We start from the raw sequence: 20,342 nt of genomic DNA, 5'->3' as shown, positions 1-20,342 counted from the left end.
AATAAAATAAAATTGTGAAAGAAGAAAAACAAGCGACTACTAGTGTTCTAAAGTATTTTTTGCAAGATTCACACAACTTATTTACCAACAGCTTCAGATTTTATGCAGATGTTTACGGTTTATAAATAAAATCTTTAATTACACTGTATTGCTGAGGTAACAGAAACATATCAAGATAAAAATGTACACGCACACACTTGGTACAATGCATGGGTGTATTGAAGAATGCAACAAATGTAAAACAGTTTATATATACAGCATATTATTATAAATTCAACACCCCATGCAGAAAGGCCAGCAAATGTGATATAACAATATACATACACAGGGCATCAGAGGGTTCCCAGGCTCTACATGGGCGCCAGCTCTCATCAACGCCGTTCCATATATCGGACTCTATAAACAATTGTGGATTATCATTCCTTTCACAAACACTTAAAGATTAAAAAGATTCAGTTGCTCTGATAGACATGCAACACGTGACATGACATCAAAAGCCATAAATCTAATTCTCAGATGTGCAGGTGTGTGAGACACCCTGCAATACCCAACAAGTGCAGATGATACAAAATGTCATAAGTGGAAACCTGGTGCATCTGACTAAAATCATATTTACACGGAGGCTGCTTGGCTTGGCCTTCTGCCGGGAACACGGTGCTATTCCTTACACAATCAATCGGGGTCTCCTTTGTGGCAAAAGCAGTAAGTGTTATTCTTGGAAACACTAAAGGCAGATGTGAGGGTACCGAAAACAGGAATGAAGAATACCATTGGGCAAATATAACCTTAAAATACCCTGCCAAATAAAAGTTGTGAAAATTGAAGGTTATTAAGCAATAATGAAGTATACAGTCCAGGACCAGCATATTGCATTTAATGCCAAATATATACACATTAAAATGGCAGTAAACAAAGCAGATAAACCAGAGAACAAACACTGCTTTTCTATTATACATAATTTCCTGTTCTCCAGTACATTTAACACTTATAATGTGGCTGGTTGTACTTCTGAGTATCAGTTGAACCTGCTGGAAATCCTGGATATCGGTGCAAGCTGATGGTCACTTGAGGAGGAATATCAAAAATATTACAACCCATATTCTTATTACGTAGCTGCATCCAGGCGGGGTGCCGCAATGGGTATCATGAAGTCTTTAGTTTACAGCTTGACTGTTGCTGGGTTGTTTCTTCTCTGTGATCTTAAATATATTTCTTCCTCTGTGGGGTATGCAGGTCAATAGACTTGAAAGTGGTGCTTCTGCTAAACCTGTGAAAACAAATACATCAAATAAATGCAACACCCATGCATCATGCAGATACACAGAAAGCTATACATTTTGTCCAGGTTACCTGATGGTGCAAGGGTTCTGAAGGATTCCAGAAGATGAGGACCAGAGAACTTGACAAGACACCGGAAGGGTTCAATTTTCTCAGCAATACCAGGTTCTCCATTGAATGAGGTTTCCAGCTGATTGATAGTAAGGTTATGTAAAAGCATAGTCAGCAATTGTCTGGGTCAGCGAGGTAAAAAAAATTATGAAATGTTTTGTTTTCATAAAGATACTATAAAAAAAAAAATACAAAAATTATATATATTCTGTATATTCCTACACTCTTTACTCCTCTGTCTTAACTAGCAGTAGTCCTGTTATCACTGCTACCCATTGAAAATATTGATGCCAATAGTACAGTACATGATCACATTTGCTACATGACTATACAGTTGTGGTTGTGTACCTGCTGCAAATAAAAGATCAGCGGATAATGGTGTCGAGTCAATAGGCACTTCTGGAACTTCTTTTGCTGTATAGGTTGAAGACTGAAGGAGTAAGTGTAACCCCTCCCATCACCTCCACCAAATGCTTACCTTATATGCAGCATACTCTAGCTTTGGAAGGGGGCCATCTCCAAATGTTTCATGCATCACATGCTGTATCCGTTCCTTTTCTTTTATATTCTCATAAGATACTTTTTTATCCACTGGTAGGTAAAAGATCAATTATTACAAAATATTCTGAATAAGCTGTAATGCTATTCATGGTCACAGCCACTTTTTGGACGCCATGGACCCATTAATCAGCTGGTCCTGAAAACACTAAAATTACCTGAAATTTATCAGAGCTACTCAACCAGAAATCTGGAGTAGAAGCTCTGAAATAATTGTGATTATTTCCACCTTTATGACATCTCCACATCAAGGAGGCTTAGCCAGCAGGGGCGTTTGCCTGCTGCACATATTGCTATGCCAGGTAGGACCTGATGTAGAAATGAATGCTATGCAGCCAAGCTCGCAGATACATCAAGAGGCAGGACGCCGTCGTATGATAAATCTCCCCCTGTATATTTCTCATTCAGATAATAATATAGAAAAGCCACAACAGCTGTTGATTTTGCATCATAGCAGGGAGTCCAACATTTGAATCCCTACAATACAGTCCTGTGTATATTACATGAGTTCTTACCAATTGCAGGAGTGCAGCTTTTTTCTGGAAGTGATCTTGGATGATGTGATTGAAATGGCTGCATATAAAAGAAAAAGGAGATTATAGAAGAAAAGATTATACAATCCGTATTAACGGAAAACACCAAAATAGACAAATCTATGTGAGGATATTTAAAAAGTCAAAATGTACTAAACATAAATAAGATATGATGGCGGACAATTCTATGTCCTGTTTGGCACAGAATAGCACTATTACCAGTGACTGTTCAGGCTTGGGGTGAAGGTGGTGTAAAGGGGAAAATAACTGCAATTCCTGGCAGTTCGCAAGGAAATGGGATTACTTCAGGTTTTGTAAACTGGTGTACAAGCCCTGATAAATGTCCCCCATTGTGTTTACATTGTAGATTACTAAAGAAGTTAATAGAGCAGCATTGTTCACTGCCGTCATTGCAGTGTTCTGTGGCAAAGAAAACTTCAAATTGATAAATCATAGGGACATGAAGGCGGAGATGCTGGAGCTGTCACAATGAAATCAGCAATTCAGGACCCGGCATCTCAAATGTGTGTGGGAAAACAGTATACATATGTATTCAGAAGTGATTCTAAAGTTTAACAGTAGGTGGGAAAGAAATCCATATACTGGAATTTACCTTATCATACAGCTGCTCATGATACAGTGCTGAAGACTTTTCCCACCTGCTGAAGATGTTTAGAACCAGGCCTGAAAAGAGGAGAATCAACACTGGTTTCAGAAACACATCTATTAGATATAGGGCTGCAGATAATGTTACTAATAAGGAAGCAGCCACCTCTACAGTCATATGTTTATTCCCCACGAATCTATTCTGGAGTACATTGTAATTATGCAAAAAGCTGTTCTTTCACTTCTCAAAATCTATAAATAGACAATTGGGCATTACAATGCCCATAGTCTCAACAGTCTGTTGTGTTGTAGTCAGTCATTCTGTTACTAAATGTATACTAGCAACTATATGGGAAGTGTAGAAGAGCAGGGGCTCCAGAATGCTGTAATTATATGGGGAAGACAATTTAATAAAACATATGTACCAGAATCTCATTAAAGGGGTTAGGATAGGGCCCAACTTGCTGATCAGTTGGGGTCTCAATGCAGATCATGAAAACGACGGGTAGGACAGAGGTACATGGGACCCCATCGGAACCCTCGTTATCGTGATGTGTGGGGGTTTCCGCACTGAGACCCCCCCACTGATCAGCAAGTTAGGCCCTATCCTGTGGTTCGTTGGAAAACCCCTTTAAATGACACACAATGCAAAACATGCAGTACAGCAATTCATTTGGGTTTGGAATTAGGAGTATTCTTGGATGTAGAAGTTTCTATGTATACAGCAGAAGCAATATATTGCAAACAGTCTTTGGCTACATTCACACTGCCATATGGGGACGTATATATTGCCGATATATGTCCCCCATAGATGGCAATGGGCGCATGGTGCCGTACCGCTCCGATTTTTGGGGCTGTGAGGGAAACAACTTTTAGCTAAAATAAGGGTGGGATTTAGTTAGGAGGACTCTATGGGAACCTGTCATTCTAGCACAGTACAGAGGAGCGACAGTACCGAGACTGAATACTGTCACAAGCTCCTGTAAGGGGGAGCATAACAGGAATGGTTGGATGATGATATTAAACACATTTCTTTTACTGGGGGCTCTACTTTAACATCATGAAAGCGGTACAGAACTATCCACAGATGTACAATGTTAAGTTAACCAATATCCTGCCCCCCTTCTGAATACACATTATAAAAACCACTTTAACAGTTTTTTAAACATGTGGAGTGCTCCCTACCAGGAGGAATAACAAATAGCCACAAATTAGCCCCACTATGCCACTTCATGGGAATTCAAGTTTCAAATGAAAGACAGATTTGTACGGAGTGCCCTAATCCTTTGCAGAGTGTCTACAAGCCAGAACCTCAGACATATTGGGCAGGCAACAGCTTACCTGACTAAACTTCTTGAACAGCATGTCTTGCATTGACTCCAAGCTCCGACTTTTCAGGTCCAACTCCTGGATATGCCTGTATCCTGCAGCCAGTAATAGGCCCTGGGAGAACAAAGAACAGTTCTACTACAAAAACTACTAGTATATTTTTCAGAGGATTAAGTAGAACAGAATTTTTAACAGTGTGTTTTGGTATGACAAATTACCCAAGTAGTTACCTGACAAATCATCGACCGATGAGCACTTGTAATGCCATTGAAAAAGGCATATGGTGTCTGTGTATGGTACACAACAAAAGTAGGCCTGTACTGATTAGGCTTCATGCAATCTTTCCCACAAGCAATTCGAATCCACAAGGCCTCTCCAAATTCTCTGAAATTAATCGTTACCTGAAAACACAAAAAAGTTTTTGTAAGAGGACAGAAATTCATGGACAATACGGTGCTATTAAAAAGAGGTTTAAAGTCTCAGTGGAGAGAGTAAAGAGGGGGTAGTAACTACAAATTCAGCTACCAAGGGTAGGAAAGTAAGCTATGTACAGACAAACCACACAGACCAGCTGACCATAACAAAAGGGTTAATATTCATAGATGCAACAAACTACGCCTCCGAGTTAGAGAGTGCAAATTTAGACTAGACAGTCTTATTCTGCACCAGATAATGGGAATTATTCTCACAGTTAATTCGGTTTCAATTAGTCCACCATGACAGCCCCACTTAGAGGATGACCCCCTGACCACTGTAGGTAAATACCCCACCCTCTGCATCTACACTCCAGTGACTACCAAATAAGTACACAGGGAAGCAGATGCAACCCAATTAATGTTAACTTACATACAAATATCAGATAAAATAGTACAGCAACAGTACACATGGTGGAATTTTCCATTGTGTTCTCCATGACGGCCCCACTTGGAGACAAATTATTCACAAATTAGGGAGGGACAACAGCTTGTAATACTTTCCTACCGAAGGCCAACTCTTGTTTTGTATGTCTAGCCTATAGTGTTTTACTAAGGTTAGCTGACTTGACCATGTTGCTTCCCTACATATCATTTAAAGAGGCTCCCCTTTTCTCAGCCCATGAAGCTGCCATGATCCTTGTAGAGTGAGCTCTAATCGTCCCTGGAACTACCATTTTTTGGGAACCATAGGATTCTTTAATAACCGTTTTAATCCATCTTGCTAGAGTGGTTTAGGATGCTTTAAACCCTTTATTTTTCCTGCTGAATTGCAGAAGAATATTTGAGTCCTTTTGCCATTTTTTTGGTCGATACCAGGTAAAAGGATTCTCCTGACGTCCAAGGAGTGCCATTCCTTTTCTTTGATTTTGGATTCTGAAAGAATGTGGGCAAGAGGATATTTTGGCTTAGATGGCAGCTTGAGGAAACCTTTGGAACAAAATTTTTATCAAGCATTAACGTTACCCTGCCTTCAGACCCCTTTAGGTAGGGTTCTTTTGTAGAAAGCACCTGTATTTCCCCATGTGCCTGGCAATGTTATAGCAATAAGAAGATATAATTTTAATGTAAGTTCGCTAATGTTTTAGGAGCCCAAGGGCTCAAACGGAGAAGCGGTTAGAAAGTTTAGGACAATAGATAAATCCCAACTGGGGACAGCTATATTAATGGTAGGTTTAAGTCTGGAAGTGGCTTTTATAAACCTTCTTACCCATTGATGATCCACCAAAGGTCTATCAAAGAATGCACTCAATGCAGATATCTGGACCTTCAAGGAGTTAGTATTTAGGCCTTTGTCGAAGCCTGCTTGAAGGAAGTCTAACACCTGGGAAATGTTAGGAGAATGTTGGTCAGGAACCTTAGACCCACAAAATGACACATTTGTTCCAAAGGCGAGAGTACCAGGTTTCCGACTTATGACCTTCTGAGAATCCTTTGGCTTTTAGCAACTCCTTCTCTTGATCCAAGCCTACAACTGGAGAACCTGTGGATTTGGATTCCCTGGAATAGTAGATCTGAACGAGGAAGGAGAATCGGTTCTTCTAGAGACCTCTTCCTAAATAACAGGAACCATATGCTCTTCGGTCAGAAGGGAACGACTAGGATTACTTTTGCCCTTTTTCTTTTAATCTTCTGCACCACCTTCGAGATTATAGGAATCGGTGGGAAGGCATACATTAACGACACATTCCCTGGATGGCTGAAGGCATCTAGTTGGATGATAGGAGTTGACACGTCTAGCAAGAAGAAATGGATCATTTTTGAATTTGAATGGGTAGCAAATAGGTCGATTTCTGGGGTTCCCCATTTTAGAGTTAGATATTGGAAGACCCCATTGTTTAGGCACCATTCGTTCTGGTCAATAGATCTCCTGCTGAGATAGTCTGCTATTGTATTCTCCTCTCCCTTCAGGTGGACTGCAGATAGAGATAGCAGATTGTCTTCTGCCCAACAAAAGATTTTCTCTGATAGGAGAAGCAACTCGGGACTCTTGGTGCCCCCTTGGTGGCATAGATAGGCCACCATGGTAACGTTGTCTGAATAGATTTTTACATGACAGGATTTCATTAGGTCTCCATTGTTTTTCAGGGATTCCCACACGGCTCTCAACTCTCGATAATTTGAAGAGTGGGCCTGAACCGATAGGGGCCATATTCCCTTGGCAAAGGTTTCTTTGAACTTTGCTCACCATCCAGATAAACTTGCGTCCGTCTGAACTGATATTAATGGCCATGATGCCAAGGTACCCCTCTTCTCAGATTTTCCTGACACGTCCACCAGGTTAAGGATTCCTTGACCTCTGAGGGGATTTCTAACTTCCAATCTAGATGAGCTGGGTTCTTGTCCCATATAGTCAGGAGCCAATTTTGTATCCTGCGGGTGTGAGCTTGACTCCACTGTACCGATTGAATACAGGCTGTTAACTGGCCTAACGGCTTCATTGCATTTCCTATAGAACAATTGTGTTTTTTCTGAAATACTTCCACTTCCTGAGCAATTCTTAATATCTTCACCTCTGGAAGGAAGGACATCTGGAGTGATGAATTCAGAGAGACGCCTAGACTTGTAGCAATCCTGCTGGGATCCAGGCGTGATCCAATTTATGACCCAGCATAGATGTGCGAGAGTAGCAATTGCAAGGTCTCTGTGTTGGATCAATTCTTGCTCCGACCTTGCAACAATAAAGAGATCGTCCAAGTATGGTATAATGCCTACCATTTTGTTTTTAAATAGGCCACTATTTCGATGATAATTTTGGAAAAAGTCCTTGGAACCAACGAAATCCCGAAAGGAAGGGATATTAGAAATGACACATCATTCCCACTGGGGTGAGAACCGCAAACATGAGGAATTTCTGGGATGCTCCACATATCAGTAAGTGGTAATAGGCATCATGAAAATCGAATGTGCACATGAATGCTTCCAGATCGATCTGAGTTATAGCTGAACTTACTGTCTCCATTTTGAAATTCCCGTATAGGATGTATTGATTCAGGTTCCTCAGGTTGCATATTCTGAATGATTCGTTGGGTTTTCTTATCCGGAATAATAATAATGGAGAATAGTGATGACATCCAGACTTAAAAAGAATTTCTTTCCACAATTGGAGAGTAAGTTCTGCTGATGGTTGTCTGGTGAGTATGAATTTTTGCGGAGGAAAAGATGTCAGTTCCAACCTGTATCCATCTTTCATCAATGTCAGAACCCAAGGATTGTGTAATTTTTGTCTACTGCTGGGGGAATTCCAGGAGTCTCTCTACCACTCTAGAAAGTTATATACAAAAAAGGTCCTCAAGGACCTCACTGAGACCCATTTGTCTAAAACGTAGCGTTTATTTGAACTAGTAATAAAATATATTGTAATGGTGCTAATGACACAACACTTATGGTGAACTACACTTAAATTTAAAAATCTACAGAGTAGTGGGGTGGACCTATTAATTTGTGTGCAGTCACCGACAGAGGACTTCTGTGGATTCCAATTCAGCACCATAGATAGAAGTGATCACCAGTAGGGGGTCACTAGAGAGATAATTGATTCCCCTCTTTTAGCATTATCCAACTATGTAGCAAAGTGTCTTTATAAATAAACCGCACTTGCCTGTAGAGAATGGGCGATCAATTAACCAACTTCTACAAAAGGTGCCTAGCTACTATTTTTAAGCCAGAAGCACCAAGTTGGTAATTTGTCCACAAAAGGGTGAGCACTAGAACCCAGTAGCCTGTTGGATCCTAGATATGGATTAGACTGTTACCAGTATCTCTGGTTCATCTATCTAACCAAATCTAATGTGCGGCTCTGTTAGTACCGCACTTCTTGGTTTATAGATGATGGAGTCAATTGATATGCAGATCGTGCAGCGTAAGGTATTCCTAATCCACTAGTCCTACATCTGTGTATGTTTTTTTTTTTTTTTTGAGGTGACTGATTTTGTCACACCAGGAATGGATAGAGCCACAGCACCCGGTACGATTCAGTTCCAAAAAGTCTTTATTGTAACATCATCCAAGCATAAAAATTGCAACGTTTCGATTCCAGTTGAATCTTTCTCAAGCATCATGCTTGAGAAAGATTCAACTGGAATCGAAACGTTGCAATTTTTATGCTTGGATGATGTTACCATTCCTTATGCTGATTATGGGACTCTGAGCACCGGATCCCCAGCTGCGAGCACCACTCAAATCGTGATTACCTAGGATTGCTGTCTTTCCCTCTCCCTTTCCGATTTTGTCACACCACTACTCTGCTCAATAAAACAAACAAATTTTAGCGCCCCCCCCCCCGAAATGTTTCGCCAGCCGAGTGGCGTCTTCAGGGGTGCCAGGGCTATATCTGGTAAGTGAAAGGACAGGGCAAGTTGATAAAGGCTCTGTTTGTGTCGTCACCAGGGACAACTCGCGTGTAATTGGCCGCTCCTCGAGATGTAGGACTAGTAGATTAGGAATACCTTACGCTGCACGATCTGCATATCAATGGGCTCCATCATCTATAAACCAAGAAGTGCGGTACTAACAGAGCCGCACATTAGATTTGGTTAGATAGATGAACCAGAGATACTGGTAACAGTCTAATCCATATCTAGGATCCAACAGGCTACTGGGTTCTAGTGCTCACCCTTTTGTGGACAAATTACCAACTTGGTGCTTCTGTCTTAAAAATAGTAGCTAGGCACCTTTTGTAGAAGTTGGTTAATTGATCGCCCATTCTCTACAGGCAAGTGCGGTTTATTTATAAACACACTTGGCTACATAGTTGGATAAAGATAATAGAGGGGAATCAATTAACTCTCTAGTGACCCCCTACTGGTGATCACTTCTATCCATGGTGCCGAATTGGAATTCACAGAAGTCCTCTGTCGGTGACTGCACACAAATTAATAGGTCCACCCCACTTTGTAGATTTTTAAATTTAAGTGTAGTTCACCATATGTGTTGCGTCATTCGCACCATTACAATATATTTTATTACTAGTTCAAATAAACGCTACGTTTTAGACAAAGGGTCTCAGTGAGGTCCTTGAGGACCTTTTTTGTATATAACTTTCTAGTATTGAAACGGACCCAGTCGTTCCCTCCTTTTTCCACCTTTTGTGCCTAGTGTTTCTCCCACTCTGGCATCATTTTCTGAACGATGAGGTAGCATTGTTGGCACTAAGGAGGAATCCCCTTCCTCTGCCAACATGGGGGAAGCTCCATTTCCCCTGCTTTCCTTTCCCTATAAGGGAATTTCTTCTCCTTCAGGCCCAAAAGGACTGCTTCTTCTGAGTTGTCTTCGCCTCAGGAAAGCCTTTCTTTTGATCAGCCGCTTTCTCAAGGAGACGTATTCCTCTTGAAATCCATAGAAGCAACCTCCATGCTGTATGAGTCAGCGGGGCAAATAATTATACACAGCACCTATGTATATACACGTACATCGTTAGCATAACCCATATAACAACATAACCCTTATTCCATAGGGATATTAAGACTCATACACACAGAATCATGAGGTAAGGCACTAATACAAAAGGTGACCAGATACACAGCCTGTAAAATATATGACATCTGATGAGCCACATTTCTATGAGTTCTATAATTTTGCAGTTTTTATATAGGTACTCGGCTCTAACCTGTATAGGTTTGATTTTGAGCGCTGAGCATTCGGAACCATGGTTTCTTTTAAACTTACCGCTCCACACTCCTGTTTCCGGACTCCGCACGTCACTTCCAGCATGCCGCCGGAAGTTGTCACCGGCAGCCACAACTAGTGCGTTGCCGCCATTTTGTTGAAGTCCGGGTGTCGTTAACCTTGTGGGGCCGTGGACAGAGCCAAAACCCAGCCCGTAAGACCGACAAGGAAGGGTCGTCGGGCACTGATCGCTGTCCCGGACCGGAAGGGTAAAAGCCTGAGGAGAGATTTTCTCTACTCCCTGCACTGTGTAGGGACAGGAAAACAATGGAGTGTAGATTCCGGGGTGGGGTATTTAACTTATCTGCTTACAGAGGTCAAGGGGTCATCAAGTGAAGCCGTCATAGGGGAGGCAATGGAAACATACAAGGGTCTTGTGTAGCATAAGACTGCCTAGTCGTACTCTGCACCTCCTTTTAGCTGGCTTACTTTACGCCAGAAAATTGGGACAAAATTCTGTGGAGTGAGCAGTATTTTTGGCGCAAGGCCATGTCCCTTTTTCACAGACCACAGCCCCTTTTGACGAGCTAGTTGTACAAGAACCAGAAAACTGTCTAAAAACCTTCATAAATGTGGTGCAGACAGTTTTTTAGTGCAAACTATGATAGAATTCATAGAATTAATAAATCTCTTCCCCCCCAATGTGTTTTGCATTACTCGGCAACATTCCCGATTGTAAGCGTTTAGGTCTAAACACATCTGTGACCAGTACAAGCTCCATCCCACTGCACTTGAATTTTCTCCACCTGTCCATAAATATGGCAGAAACTTATTTAGCACAATTTACTACTAAGATAAATTCTTACATTTTTCAGAACTGAATACACAGACTTTTTGAAGATTGCTTGAAATTTTGCAACATCGGTAACATTCATCTCAGAATCTGTAAAAAAGAGAAGGTGGTCTTATAAGAGAATTGTAACAATGTAAACAATTTCAAGGTGACTGGGCGGGTGTCCTAAAAGAATGAGACACAATGCTGACAAATTGGGGCAGATTTCTCGGACTGGTTGCAACAGAATTTTGCCGTAATAGGGGGTCAAGAACGGTGTCAACAAATTTTACATAATTAAACTACCAGCCCCCTCTGCTGGGAAATGTCCTATTATTCCTTATTTTGTGTGAAATCTCACCAATTTATAAGAGAGTCATATTTAGAAGCTGGTTTTAGACATTTTCTGACTCGCACGACAAAAGTGTTGTGGCCTTGGAAAAGGGGATGTAGATTGGTGGTAAAAAAGTCAGTGCACCAAACATTATGTAAATGTGTCAATCTTGGCAGAGTTTTTCTAAATGTGCGCAGTCTTAGTTTGTGACACTTTTGAAAACAACTCTATTTATAAAGAGTCTTAATTATTAGCAGGGATGTATTAAGTATTTACAATAGACTAAACTAAACATTGTTTTTGTCTATTGATTGAATTACCTGACAGCACAGACATCTGATACACACACCAAAGTTTTTTTTTTGAGTTGATATGGTAATCTGTTTAAGAAAACACAAAGGTATTAAGATAGAGTCAGACAACAATTAAGTACAGTAAGGTCCATGGACTGTGTTGTATGGCAGCCCAGTTTTCATCCCCATCCACTCAATGGCCATGCTTGACTGTGCGTGTCATAGGTCTGGAGCATGCACAAGGTAACTAGACTTTACTACGCAGTTTCAGTGAAGTATCATGCAGCCACCGGAAGCACCATAAATGGTTGTTATATATGCATAGCAGCCATGGACAGAGATTTGGAACACCAAATCACATATACAGAAGGACCTGGAATTGGATTGTAATCCCTTTAAAGAAAAAAAAAAAAAAAACTATAACAGAAGTAGGGTACACTATGATTATCCCGTCGCACAGCAAGGGAAAGCTATGGAAGAAATCATGTGGGTAAAATTTCACAATAGGAATTTTACAGTCCATGGAGGGAGGAGGTTTATACCTCATGGTCAGGGGTAGCATTAAAGCACTGGGGGCAAGTACAGAGATTGTCCCTTCATTTGACATGTCAGAAAGGAAAATAAATAAAAAATACTAAAGTGACCAACCCTTTTTCCCACACATTAATAGAAACCCTGCAAGTTTTTGAGGAATTCTTGTGTTTCACTTACATACAATATCCAGGTCAGCCGCATGATCTATGGTAGCTTTTTTACTCTACGGGGAAAAAAACAAGAAGCCATTACAAACACTGTATTAGCACCTACTCGGCAAATATGATGAGCGACATCTTACAGCTACATAAATGTGTTTTAACACACATTTTCAAAAAGTAAACGAATTTGTACAAAAAAAGATTTTTGATATCTTCTGACCCCAATAACTTTTTCATACTTTGCTGTACGGCGCCATGTCATTTTTTACAAAATGAGCAAACATTTTCATTGCTAGCATTTTGAGGACTGTGCGACCTTTGGATCACTTTTTATTACATTTTTTATGTGATATAAAATGGTGTAAAAGTAGAGTTTTGGACATTTTGGCGCTATTTTCCGTTACATGGTTCCCCGCTGGGAATAACCGGTTTTGTATTTTGATGGAAGTGGCATTTCGAGACACAGCGCTCCCCAACATGTTTGTGATTTTTACTGTTTATTACATTTTATATCAGTTCTAGGAAAGGGGGCGATTTGAAAGTTCAGGTTTTTTATTTCTTATTTTTAATTTTTTTTTAAACTATTTTTTTTTTAAACCCTTCTAGGGTACTTTAAGCCTAGATGGTCTGATCGATCTGACCATATATTGCAATACTACTGTATTGCAGTATATGGCATTTTTACACAGTATTCATTACAATGAGCCACTGGCTCATTCTAAAGAAACTGCATAAGCCAGGCAGCCTCGGGTCTGACAAAGAATGCAGTACTTGAAGGGTTAATACCCACTGATTGGGGGTATTGGTGGTGGGCGTTTGCTGCAGTATCCCGTGAGTCCTCTTCATATAGCCCCAACACCTCTCAAAGAGATAAAGAGAGCCTGTCATACAAATTACCCATCCAAAATAAATAACCTTTTCTGTAAATAGTTCATTTACATGGCTGCAATGTTAGAAAAATAAGTTTGTAAACTTGCAAATCACCAAATGCCAGTGCGAGTCCCACATATTAAAACTTACCTGCATTGCCCTTCCTCCTGATTGACAGGTCTAAATGCTGTGATATTCTTCTGTATGGAACATTGAGAGAGCTCCAGTACATCATTGGCCACCAAGAATCATTTAACCAGGATGCCATCATCAAGTCCTGTAACATCTACCTAGTGTATGTATCCGATCACATGAAATCTTAGACGCATCCATGGATGGATGGGGAGGAATAGAAGTCCATGTGGGCTAGTGTAATTTCATGCGACCAGATACATACATGGGATAGATGTAGCAAATATAACAGGACCTTAGATGATATCATCGTGCTCACATGACATGCAGAGAAGATGTGAAGGGAGTGACCAGCCGAGCAGGACACCCCCTCTGATGCCGGGTACTACAAGATAAAGTTGATTTATGGGGATATAAAGGAAATTTTTAGCTAAAAAAAAATAAGGATGTTAGTATGGCTCTATAGGAAATGGTCACTAGCAGTATTTGTGAAAAGGTGGTGACAGGTTCCCTTTAAATCTTGTTACCAGAGAGCAGTACATTGTGGGTCACTCCTACTGCAAGCTCTAAACATGACTCACCACAGGCAAAGTATGGCTCTTCTCTTTTTCACATGACTTGGGCCAACTTTTTCAGGTACATGGGTGAGATAGGCACATAAAATTGGAAATTCCAAATAGGAGATTTTATATTTTACTGGAAAGGGCTAGTAGTTTAATGTGGTATAATTGGGTGAGCAGAGGTCACACCAATTGTTTTTTTTATTTCTACATAACAAATGCTCTATACTTATCTCTCTCTAGTTCCCATGACCATCTACCTCTGTTTGTATATAGATGCTCAACTGTGGTGCGGTATTAACAGCCAAAAAGCCTCTACAGTTGCAAGCTGTAGCGAATGTCATCGACTCTGCCTCTGAATACAAATAGTGGTCAGCTGTGACGTGCTGAACTGGAGAGAAGAGAGTATACATTTATAATATTTTTTTTTTATGTGAGAAATAAAATTCTATAAATCAGTTCACACCAAACCCTATTTCTATTTAACCCCTTAATGACCTGGCCCTTTTTAGTTTTTTTCACTTCCATTTTTCACTCACCACCTTCAAAAAACTAACTTTTTAATAAGCCCTGTGACGGTTTATTTTCTGCGTAACAAATTGCACGTCATAGTGACTGGTATTTAATGTTCCATGCCGTGTACTGGGAAGCAAGAAAAAAAAAATTCCAAATGCAGTGAAAATAGTGAAAAAACGCATTTGCACCATATTCTTGTGGGCTTGGATTTAACAGCTTTCACTGTGCTCCCCAAATGTCTACTTTATTTTTTGGGTCGGTACGATTATGGAGATACCAAATTTGTATAGGTTTTATAACGTTTTCATACATTTACAAAAATTAAAACCTCCTGTACAAATTTTTTATTTTGCCATCTTCTAGCGCCAATAACTTTTTCATACTTTGGTGTACGGAGCTGTGGGTAATTTTTCAAAATGGCAAAAAAGTGCCATTTTCGACTTTGGGCGCTATTTTCCGTTACGGAGTTAAACGCATTGAAAAACCATTATTATATTTTGATAGAACGGCATTTTTGGATACGGCAAATCCTAATCGGTTTATGATTTTTACTGTTTTAATATTTTTACCATTTTTCAAACTACCTAGGGTACTTTAACCCTAGGTTGTCTGATCGATCCTATCATATACTACAGTACGGCAGTATATGGGGATTTATCTCCTCATTCATTACAATGTGCAATTAGCACATTGTAACGAATAGGTTAAAACGAAATAGCCTTGGGTCTTCGAGATGCAGCAAAGATTACCGGCTAGGCCCGCAAACCCTCCTCATGGGACCCGGTGCGCACCGTACTAGTACTAGTCGGGAAGGGGTTAATAACTGCCGGTTACCTCACAGAGATTAACAATTTCCATCGCTAGGCCTTCCTTCGATTTCCATAGAGTCAGGGATTGCAGATCCTTTTCTGCTAAAAACCCCCACATCTTGAGTGTGGCCGGGACCTCTGCAAGAGGCATTCGTACAATCATCCGTTTTATAAATTCAGATAGACATTCATCCATAGCAGAAATACTGTAAAAAAAAAAAATAGTGTATAAAGAATCAGCACAAAAGCCAAAATTAGATGATTCAAAGCACCAATAGTAACGTAAAACGCATGACATTTCAGCATTTCGACTTTTACTGCTGCTCAAAATTCCAACAATAGCGAGAATAAATACAGTATATAACACCAACAATCAGTCTTGGCTCACAATCTACTTCATAAGAAGCTAATTTATCTACTTCCAAAATAATTTGCAATACAAAGGAAAATGTTAATACCCAGAAAAAAAAAAAATCAGCACATACACCTGGGCGATAGGGAAGAGGAAGTAGCTAAAGAAGGGTATCTAATCATCAAATGTAAACGTTTAACATTATGTGACCCTCAATTGATAACTTCAAGAGGGCTAAACATTTAGTAAATATTTTAACCAATTAAAGGAAAATGTACCAACAAGATCAAGCATCGGCAAATCAGGGACACTTACTTCTTAGATTTGTCATCCATGGTCTGCGTGCATCCAAAAATCAACTTTAACAATTATGATAACAAGCCTGTGGTGCGTAACCAGAACCCATCATTGCTGCTGATTCATAGGCTGTTACAATGAGTAGAACATGTCTAACACAGCCCCCTGCATGTGTAATCTAGCAGCAGCAGGAAATGCAAGGGGAATAGCCTCATTGTTATAGCCTGTGAAGATAAAGCACTGAGGGACTCTGAAAGCACCCACCAGAGCCCTTCTGGCTCATTAGAATAATACTAAAAGTTGATTTTAGAATGTAAGAGGCCATGATAAATAAAAGATGATTACCACAGTCATAGAACTTGCATCTATAATTGACCATTGTTTATCTTGCTTGATTTTAAGGTTAGATTTCCTTTAAAGTAAAAGGGGTTATCAATGTGTGCCTCTCTGGTGCCAAAGCCGCCGTAACACAGGTTTTTACTTTTGGAAAATGGATCCCCTACTGATTCATTTAAGAATAAAATGGGTCACCCTGGCACCATGTATTCTGCTCCGCTGCACCCGTCTTCCAGACCACAGGCCAGGGACAATTACTGGGACTGAGCTGCAATATCTAACACAACCACTGAGCTAAGGAAGCAAATGGGTGCTCTGGTCTCTTCAGTGGCGGAACCCTGGACAACCACTTACAATATAAAGTCATTGCAGTGGCCGTCCCCATGGCTCCCTACAGGGACGACACAGTATATGTAACCCCGTTCTACCAGACATAAGGGGCCATTCCCAGCCCCTGACTACAGCACGGCACACCCGCGATATACCAGGGTCACAAAAGGCGGGAAAGGCTGCAGTCACCGTATTCGTCTCCCATTCTATAAGTGTCCGTCACATTCCATTAGCACCAAAGCCACAAGAGTTTCCCTCTTCCCCTTTATATAATAATCACCTCTCCCGCCTCGCCTTCTTCGCACTCCCGGGTGTCGGAGCCATTGCGCTTACAACCCCGTCTTCAAACAAACCAATCACATTCCGACTCTGTGTCGTCTTCTGTCGACGTCATCTCTAAGCGACTACATCGCAACCACACAGCATTTGGTTTCTACGTCGCCCGGTGAATAAACGTTACCCCGCCCACATTTGCAGCCATTAGATAGTTGAGATGCTCCGCCCCTTATGTGTAGGGATGTCCGACAGTGGTTGCTCCCGCCTTTTCACTATTATCTCTTATATGATTGGTTGGTTGTGTTTTGATGGACTGGTTTTTCAGCCAGTTAGAATTTCTTTCACAATCATTATGTAAAAAGCAATCGCTACATAACACTCGTGCGCCGGCTAGTGGAAAGGTAGGTGCTGCACTATGTGGGTCTTATTCGTCACCAGTGTTACGGACCGTATACAGGGCGAATTGCCTACTTGTAGAACTACAAGTCCCAACATGCGTCACTACCCACATGGCACGATGCTACGCGTAGTTCTCCAACAGCAACACTTTACTGCTCTGTGCCATTATATACTGCTTGGGGGTCATGACCTGTACTCCTCTACAAGGTCATAACTTGTATAATGACATCACTAGGTCATACTCGGCTTCTCTATATTATGGAGTCACACCTGTGCTCACTGCATCCCTTAAAGGGGTTGTCCAAGTTGACTTATCTGTGTCCTTTTTTCTCCAGCGATCCACGTCCGTGCACAGACATACCTCTGATTGATTTCAGTGGTCACATGATGGTTGCGGCGCAACTGTAAATGGGGCGTGCATGACTGGATCAATGGAGAAAAAAATGTTTATACTATATATTTTATTTTTATAACCAGGCTTTAATAATTGAGTTTTTTTAAATGAATTTCCTACTGGTTTATTTGCCACCCTAGTGTGCATGAGGGCTTAGGGCCATAACTTTTTTTTTGCAATACATTAAATCAATTTGTGGTGTTTTTTGTGACACTTTGGGATAGTAAAAATGTAAAAGGAGTATTTTTTCATTTTTAGTTTTATTAGGTTAAAGGAAACCGGTAACTAGGAATGTAATATGTAGCTTTATCAGCATTCTGAATATTTTCACTACTTTATAAATGTTTAATTCACATTACCTGGCTTCCTGCCAGCAGCATGTGGCGAGTCCTGGGCAGAAGGGGGCAGCCTTCATCTACCTATATTAGGCCTCTCCTCCACACTCATGCAGCTTCCTCACCTCCCCCAATTACTGCCATGTGCATTGAGCATGCAGCAGAGGGAGGGGGATGGTGTGAAGGAAAGGAAAGTTGCATGAGGAGCTACAGGCCACAGCTGCCCCTCCACGTGGACTTACCACATGCTGCTGACAGGGAGGCAGGTAATGTAAATTAAGCTATTATAAACTAATGAAATGATACAGAATGCTGACAAAGGCATTTTTAAAATCGGCATAGCATAGGCTATTGCAGTGATGGCAAACCTTTTAGAGACCGAGTGCCCAAGCTACAACAAAAGACCCCCTTATTTATCGCAAAGTGCCAACACAGAAATTTAATTTGTGATTTATACTCCCTTCTCTGTCACAGTTTTCTTTGATACCAGCACCTGAGGACACCAATAAAGCAGGAAATAGTCCCAGGTAGAGCTGTCACTTTAAAATAGCTCTGTGCACAGCAAGTCCTGGGCTGTCTGGGACTGCAGGAAGATACCTGGAGTCATCTCTGGTGATGGCCTGAGTGCCCACAAAAAGGGCTCTAAGTGCCACCTCTGGCACCAGTGCCATAGGTTAGCCATCACTGGGCTATTGGATCCTGTCACCAGCTTAAAATTACCTTCCTGGTGACAGGTTCCCTTTGACAGTAAGCCTGTTATGCTATGCTGCCTTTGTCAGCATTCTGAATAATTTTGGTACTTTAACTTTCATTCACATTACCTGGCTCCCTGACAGTAGCATGTGGTGAATCCTGGGGAGGGACTGCTGCAGACTGTGTCTCCTCATGAATTTTTCCTACACCTATACCATACTCCCCTGGCTTCTCAATGCAAATGACAAGAAGTGGGGAGGTTTGATAGAGCTGGATGAGTTTAGAGGAGAGGAGACTTACTCAGGCACATACAGGATACAGCCCCCCTCCTTCCCCGGGTCTCACTACACACTTCTAGCAGGAAGCCAGGCAATGTGAATTTATATAAACTTATATAAAGTACTGAAATAATTCAGAATGCTGACAAAGGCATTTTTTAAAATATGCATAGCACAGGCCATTGGAACCTATCACCAGCTAAAAATTACATTCCTGGTGACAGGTGCGCTTTACATATGAATTTATATTTTGTGTGTGTGTTTGCAGTGAAGAAAGGAGAAGGTAGAAGCGGTAGTAAACTGCTTCAGTCTTCTCACTACGGTCTCTGGTTGTGTCTGACAGCCAGAGACCTGATTCTGCTCCCACGATCAGCCTGGGAGTAGTACAAGCTGCATGCTCGTTAGTTATTTTTTATTAAAATGAATGGTGCAGATAACAGTAAACTTTATCTTATTTTACTAAAGGAAATGCTTCTTTTTCCCCCCTCTTTATTCCCTACGCTTATCACTGTGTCTTAATATACTTCCTTCTTCATACTGTCATGCATAGATAGCAGCCATATAGCAAGCATTATTAAAGTATTAAAGTTCATAATTATTGAAAGGCTTGCCAGTTATACATATTGCAAATGAGTGTCAGTCACAGATTCCTGCTTTAGACTTGCCTAGTTTCAACAGTATTGGCAAGCCAGAATGCTCCCATTCACTATGTCAGTCTATGTGATACTGGGGATAACTGAGGGCGCGTTCACACGTTGCGTTTTGGTTGCGTTTTCATTGCGTTTGAAACGCATATACAACAGCTGATGAGAGGTGATTTGCCTAATTACATTACCGTTTACGTTTATAAATGCAATGTTAACGCATGCGTTAACAAAACACATGCGTTAACGCGTTGTTAACGCATGCGTTAACATCGCGTTTTTTGTAAACGGAAATGTTAGCAGCGATGTAATTAGGCAAATCACCTCTCCTCAGCTGTTGTGTATGCGTTTCAAACGCAATGAAAACGCAGGTCAAAACGCAACGTGTGAACACGCCCTGAGCAATATGCTCGCCAATGCCTGACATTCCCATACTGGGAAGCGTCAGGAGGCAAGTTTTTGGCCATCCCTT

At 40.9% G+C, this 20,342-nt stretch overlaps 2 protein-coding genes across 8 annotated transcripts in view; one reads left to right on the top strand and one right to left on the bottom strand.

Annotated features, from left to right (window-relative positions):
- Positions 1-40: 40 nt before the first annotated feature.
- On the bottom strand, positions 41-17,356 carry CENPN (centromere protein N). Of its 4 annotated transcripts, none has more exons than XM_072117535.1 (11): positions 17,132-17,348; positions 15,562-15,742; positions 12,666-12,711; positions 11,982-12,041; positions 11,362-11,438; positions 4,646-4,816; positions 4,428-4,529; positions 2,463-2,520; positions 1,868-1,980; positions 1,351-1,468; positions 41-1,267 (listed from the first exon to the last, which is right to left on the bottom strand). In XM_072117535.1, exons 1-11 carry the CDS (start codon positions 17,173-17,175, stop codon positions 1,155-1,157), a joined length of 1,083 nt encoding a protein of 360 aa, XP_071973636.1. In that variant the 5' UTR covers positions 17,176-17,348; the 3' UTR covers positions 41-1,154. The 4 variants fall into 4 exon arrangements, with proteins under 4 accessions (XP_071973636.1, XP_071973639.1, XP_071973638.1 ...); XM_072117538.1 differs by lacking the exon at positions 17,132-17,348 and adding an exon at positions 17,041-17,097; XM_072117537.1 differs by lacking the exon at positions 17,132-17,348 and adding an exon at positions 17,007-17,087.
- CMC2 (C-X9-C motif containing 2) overlaps positions 17,348-20,342 on the top strand; it is a 20,065-nt gene continuing 17,070 nt past the window's right edge. Inside the window, exon 1 of one of the 4 annotated variants that reach the window (XM_072117540.1) lies at positions 17,348-17,528. The gene's annotated coding sequence lies outside the window, so the exon portion shown is untranslated. Of the gene's footprint in view, positions 17,529-18,364; positions 18,522-20,342 lie in introns of those variants that run through there. The other 3 variants (XM_072117542.1, XM_072117543.1, XM_072117541.1) reach the window with 3 other exon arrangements.

Source organism: Engystomops pustulosus, chromosome 7 (genome assembly GCF_040894005.1).
Source record: "Engystomops pustulosus chromosome 7, aEngPut4.maternal, whole genome shotgun sequence".
Lineage (NCBI taxonomy): Eukaryota > Metazoa > Chordata > Amphibia > Anura > Leptodactylidae > Engystomops > Engystomops pustulosus.
This window is presented reverse-complemented; position numbering and strand designations above follow the sequence as displayed.

What these genes read in the sequence shown, in the direction of transcription:
- CENPN (XM_072117535.1), bottom strand. Translation starts at nt 17,175, where the DNA reads ATGGCTCCGACACCCGGGAGTGCGAAGAAGGCGAGGCGGGAGAG. An exon ending in TCAGATGTCTGTGCTGTCAG is followed by an intron (nt 11,439 to 11,981) that starts GTAATTCAATCA and finishes TCTTTTTTACAG; the next exon opens with ATTCTGAGATGAATGTTACC. An exon ending in AAGCTGCACTCCTGCAATTG is followed by an intron (nt 1,981 to 2,462) that starts GTAAGAACTCAT and finishes TTTACCTACCAG; the next exon opens with TGGATAAAAAAGTATCTTAT.